Source organism: Danio rerio, chromosome 21 (assembly GCF_052040795.2).
Source record: "Danio rerio strain M-AB ecotype USA chromosome 21, GRCz13ab, whole genome shotgun sequence".
Lineage (NCBI taxonomy): Eukaryota > Metazoa > Chordata > Actinopteri > Cypriniformes > Danionidae > Danio > Danio rerio.
In genome coordinates this window covers 45062328-45068327 of record NC_141041.1, presented here as the reverse complement: position 1 = coordinate 45068327, position 6000 = coordinate 45062328, and the positions used below count along the sequence as shown (strand labels likewise).

General features: G+C 37.4%; 1 protein-coding gene across 2 annotated transcripts; it reads right to left on the bottom strand.

The window, feature by feature from the left end:
* Positions 1-3147: 3147 nt before the first annotated feature.
* On the bottom strand, positions 3148-5041 carry or70a17 (odorant receptor, family 70, subfamily A, member 17). Of its 2 annotated transcripts, none has more exon segments than NM_001099262.2 (3): positions 3148-3701; positions 3735-4760; positions 4980-5031. In NM_001099262.2, a coding segment is annotated over 1 exon segment (939 nt). In that variant the 5' UTR covers positions 4754-4760; positions 4980-5031; the 3' UTR covers positions 3148-3701; positions 3735-3814.
* Positions 5042-6000: the final 959 nt, after the last annotated feature.

Sequence of the window (6000 nt, the reverse complement as noted above, 5' to 3'; positions counted from 1 at the left end):
AGAGGTGCATGTCAGTGACGCCGACGGCCACGGTGAAGGGCTATGTGTCAGCGCCATAGCATACGCCTGTGTTTGACGCAGAAGTATAAATCAGCCTTAAGGAACAGCTTTTCCCCCAGAGCTGTCTCCCTTTTGAACTCTGCCCCCCACTGACTCTTTTGCATTCTTTTGCCCTCCTAATACACCACCCAATCTTCTCTAACTTATACTCCTCATAATCACTGCACTATTTAACATTTGCACATTTAAAAATTGCATATAACTATTACACCGCATTGCACTGATTCATTTATTTGAACTGTACATACGCATTGCACATGGACATGTGTAATTATGTACACACCCACTGTACATGTACATTTGTAATTATGTTTATCTATCTTCACACTTCTGTTGATTAATAGTAAGAAAGGTAAGAGACAATGTCTTATTTTCAGCTCTTCCTCAGGTCTCTCCACTTCCCGGGGTGAGCCCTCCCCTCCCAAGCAGTTCCATCCACTAGCATGTCAGCAATTGCTCCGATAATGCCATTAGTGCAAGCTCTGCTAGCCTGGTTAGTAGGGACAGGGCACCCTCTGGCACCCACGCCCAGAGCTCTGGAACCTCCACGTGTAGGCCATAGACAGAACGTGGAAGACTTAAGTGGTATACCAGCATCTGCTAGCTTTATGAGGCATGCCTACATACTAAAGTGGAGACTATTCACTCCGAGAAGACCCCCGAACTTGCCATTAGCATTCTGTTGTGCTTCCTTCAGGATAAGCTGGAGAATAGGCTGTCACCCTTTACACTAAAGGTTTACATTGCAGCCATCTAGGCTCACCTTGATGCCGTGGATGGCAGCACGCTTGGGAAGAATAATCTAATCATCCAGTTTCTCAGAGGTGCAAGGCGAAATCCACCCCTACCCCCATCTTGCCCTCTTGGGATTTTTCTGCTGTCCTGGCGAAACTGCAGAGAGATCTGTTCGAACCACTTGACTTAGTATCCGTAAAAATTCTGTCTATGAAGACAGCTCTACACTGACATGATACTGAGACCCCAATGCAGCTATGAACCCAAGGTTCCTACCACCCTATTTAGAGAGCAGGGGCTGAACATGCAACCTGCCTCCTCTTTTTTTTGCATTAGCACGCAGCACCTCTCTCACAGATATCTGTAGAGCTGCGGGCTGGGTGACAATTAATATATTTGCAAGGTTTTATATCTTTGAGTGGAGCTGGTTTCCTCCTGTTTACTGGGTAACCCTGGTCAATCGGGAGGAAACTAAGTTTGGAGTAGCAATCCCCTGGAAAGGGCTAGTCCATATGTCCATATTGCTAACACATGGCCTCTGCAGCATACTGCCCCTTCGGGGACTGGCACGTTTTCCCAACAAACTGTAGTAATTTAAATATCCATAGACGACAATTAGCTAGGTGAAAGCAAATTAGCGACCTCTGATCTAAATTCTTTCTAAATTATTCCCATGTAATGGTTATTTAATGACTTAGGGTAGGGGTGTCAAACGTACGGATCAGAGGCCTCATGTATCAACGATGCGTGCGCACAAAAACTTTGCAAACGCCAGGTTTCACGCTCATGTTGGGATTTACTAACAATAAAATGAACGTGGGAATGTGCGCAGGTTCACGCCAACTTCATGCCTGGCGTACGCACATTTCTTGTGTGTGTCGATTTTATTTCCATTGGTGACTCCTAGAGGCAGTTGTGTTAAATTGCACTCTACAAAGTGTCTTTGAGCCGTGCACTGGCAGCTGTATGGGACGGATTTACCCGCATGTCTAGCAGGTTTATAGGGTTTCCATACCATGCAGTTGATCAGCCAAACATTAAAGTGCAATTTACAGCATTCGCCGTTTTTCCCCAATGTAATCGGAGCGATCGACTGCACGCACATTGGTATAAAGACGCTATCTGAAGATGAGTTTGCATACGTGAATCAGAAACATTTCCATTCAATAAATGTGCAAATAAAATATGATGCACAGACTTATTAATGATTCCTATTTGTCTTCCTCGTGATGAAGAGTAAAGGCAAAATCTGATATGTAGAGGGGAGAAAAAAAGAAGAATGAGTTGATCAGACGCTGGATTCGAACCGAGTTTATGCTTGAACGTGTCAAAACATGATGCCATGCGTTTTACGAGCTATGCCACTCACACTGTTGAAGACACTACAACATTTTACACCTTTACATTGCACTATTTCTTTTTTAATCCACTCATGCAGTGTTCAGACCCAACTGTGTTAACCGCATCAGCTAAACTGTCTCACTCTATTCCTTTCTTTTGTTATTAATTCCGGAGGACAAACTTGACTTAACAAATGACGTTTTTCTCCAGTCTACCTCCGAAAGCAGCACCTTCAAATCACATTCTGTTAAAAGTTTCTCTTTTTGCTTTCTTTTGCCATTGCTTTTTCGTTGGGTTTTGCCAAAGTATAGTAATTAGCATATTCATACTTAGAATTCTACCTAATCAGTGATGAATATTCAATTAAATCATCAGCAGTAACGCATGTGTATGTAATATTTGATAGCAACCTTTCATTTTAAAGAAATAGTATCTGGATGCAGCCTTTATGATGCAAGCTGAGATTGCATTACTCAGCAATGCAATGTCAGACACAATGCTCTCAAATGGAGTGACGTCATTGTGAGAGGTAGGGTTAGGGGTGGGGTTAGCCCATCAAAAAGCACTGGATGCAGCTCAGATAGCAGAAGTCTGTATTTCAAACACTCCCACTCGCATTCTTGTTCACATTGGTGAGGGAGATAGATTTCGAGATATTCTTGAAAAACAATACGAATTTTAGGTGAGAGTAAGACATCACAACTTAACTAAACTAGCTGAACCGGCGACTTCACTGTGACATAAAACATGTTGATGACCTGTTAAGCTGTCTGATGTTTATTGTGGCCACAAATATCTGTGATATTAAAAGGTCAATATTTTATCCTGTTTCTTGCCAATATTGAAAAATACCATCATTTTCTTTCGGGTCCTCAAATAAAAAATAAATGCGATTTCTCTTGAAAAAAAAAAAAGTGTGATATATTATTTTTTTCTTTAAATATGCAATGCTTTTGATTCATTCCCTAAGTAACTATTAGAAATCAGTAACCAGTCAACACGGCAAGACAATGAAAGGAAGATGTATTTTAATGTTTTCACTTCAATATAACAAGACTCAGCACTGATATGTGTGTGTGTGTGTGTGCTGTTTATATAGTCCTGTAATCATTCCATGAGCAGCTTCAGCTGTGAGTGTTTGTAATCAGACAGGATTAGGAACCAGTGTGTGTGTGCAGTGCATGACTGGATCTTGTAGTCCATATAATGGCGGGGTTGTAATTCTAAGTGATTTGTTTAGATGTGTTTACCAGCAATCTATAAGGATTTGATCGCTGGTAATTGTGACACAGACAGCACCCTAAGCCTTGCACATTGTAGTTACATATGACTTTACCTGCTCATATATTTAAACATTAGAAGCATACATTAATATAGAACAGTACTGCTAAATTAGCATGTTTAGGAGAAAGGTGCTTTTACTTGTGACACTGTTTATATTTGAAGAAGTTTGGAGTCAAAATAAGATTAAATAAGATGTATTACATAAGAAATTTAAAAACATTGATAAAAGGGTGGTAGAGTAACTTAATTAATTAATTACTTAATTACTATAAAAAACTATGCTGTTTATGCAATGATAACTATGTGTAAATTACAGTCTATTTACTGTATAAACATAGTAATTTATAGAAAGTGTAATAACAGTTTTCTACCAAAAAGTGTAAATAAATTAAAATCACTTTGCATTTACGTCATTTCTAAATAGTTTAAAAATCTTTTGTCTTATTTCCTTGGATTGTACACCATATATGATTGGATTCAAACCTGGTGGAATAACATGAAAGATTATATCAGCGAGTTTCCTAGTTTCAGCATATACAGGAAAACGATGAAGAGATATTGCAGTAGATCCAGAAATCAGCATGATTATATAAACAGTCAAGTGAGTGCTGCAGGTTTTGATGGCTTTGCTGTTTGTCGCTTTGTTTTTACTTTTGAAGCATATCAGTGCTATTTTGAGGTATGTCAGTACAATACTCCCCATTGAAGAGGTAAACAAAACAACAGTAAAGGTTAATCCATATACATTATTAATCACCGTATTTTCACAGGATAATTTAAATAATGAGGCATTGTCACAAATGTAGTTTTGAATCACAGATCTGCAGTGGGAGAGACGCACACTGAGGCCGATCAATATTCCCACCAGCACGACTGCAACACCCCAGGCTGCTGCTGATAGTTTAACCACCATATTACTGGTCATTAAAGCCGAGTATCGCAGTGGATTGCATATTGCCACATATCTGTCAAAGGCCATAATCATTATCACAGTGTGAGATGCTGTACCGTTCAAATGAGCAAAATAAGCTTGAATAACACACTCCACAAATGTGATATGGCGCTCAGATGGGTCTGTCAATATATTCCTCAACAATCGTGGCAAAATAACAGTTGTCCCTAAAATATCATTCAGTGTCAAGTTACAGAAAAGAACATACATAGGCTGATGTAAACATTTGTCTGCTGAAATCTGAATCATCATCCCAATGTTAGATACCATTATAAATGCATAAACCATTAAAAGAAGAATAAATGTAGGAAGGGTTGATTGAGATGTAACTTGCAGTCCCTCCACTAATAGTTTGCTGTACTGGAATGTCTGGTTGTCCATCTTTGATCTAAACAAAACACACAAATAAAGTGGCAGTTCTCAATAATGTGTACACATGTATAAATCTACCATATTTCACCTTGTTCTTTTCATTTTTTTTTTGTCATTACAATGAATTTTACTATGCCTTTTAAAGTGCTGCCAAGTTTTCTCAAGTAATTTTATACATGAAAAAGAACCTAAATGTGAGCATGTAAAATTAAATCACATTTAAAATTTACAATACCTGTATGATTTTTTTGAAGAGTAGTGCCTAAATGATTTGTGCATCTGTGACTTGACACTTGTCCTTGCGCAGTGTTATTTAATCTGTTTACTTAGTTATCATGACCTTCCTTCTCTGAATATATTTAGTTTGCTTGGCTACTTTATATGCAAATTAAAAAAAACAAAAACTTTTTGTCGACATACCCCAAGAGTCTGATTAGTATACAACTGAGCATGTTTGATTGTTACAAACAGAGGGCCACAGTAAAGGTTGTGACGTTGCCAAGTTAAAAAAAAAAAAAAAAAAAAAAATTCAGAAATTCAAGATAGGGTGCAAAAAGTGACACTTTGGAATAAAAAAAAAATGGTATTACATTTAGATAAGCTCAATTTAACTTTTTTTTAACAGCTTTGGTTTTGTTATTAAATCCAGATGAAAATGTTTTGTTAAGTTTACATGTGCAACAAGGGGATGGAAGATCAGTTGGATTTAAAGAATGGAATTTTTTGTAATTGTGTCTGATTTAATGTAAGTAGTACTAAGTACAATTGTTTTTTTTTTCTCTCAACAATATGCAGGTCAGACACTTAAATTAGTTTTGTACATGTGTTCATGTGCTTTGTCGTTTTCAATGTTTTTTTCTTAAAGGAAGATAATTCGAATGTTTGAAATGTAATGTTTTTACACAGTTTTCTTAAATGTTTTAAGCATCTCCAATGTTTTAAATAAACAGTGTTTATTTTGTTAATATTTTGTAATCGTGTCTTTTTTATGTCAATAGTACTAAAATAACATTAATAAAATGAGGTTTGCAGTAGGTAACTGTTTCCTTGGTTTTTACAGTAATTAACCATTTTCAGACAATACGGAAACATGCTGTAAACTAATTTACGATTGTATACTGTAAATCTCAAATACAGTTACTGTAAAAACCCTTTGAAATGTCTAAAAGTGTATTAAGGTTCAATAGCTGTGGCGTTTTACATACATTTCCCCTATAGTGGAAGTTTTTCCACATAGCATTTTCATTCCCCCTCTC

Bases quoted from the DNA above. Each gene is read 5' to 3' on its own strand.
- or70a17 (XM_087299065.1), bottom strand. From the start codon at position 5,023: ATGCACAAATCATTTAGGCACTACTCTTCAAAAAAATCATACAG. The intron at 4,761-4,979 runs GTATTGTAAATT...TGTTTTGTTTAG, and splicing joins TCTTCAAAAAAATCATACAG to ATCAAAGATGGACAACCAGA.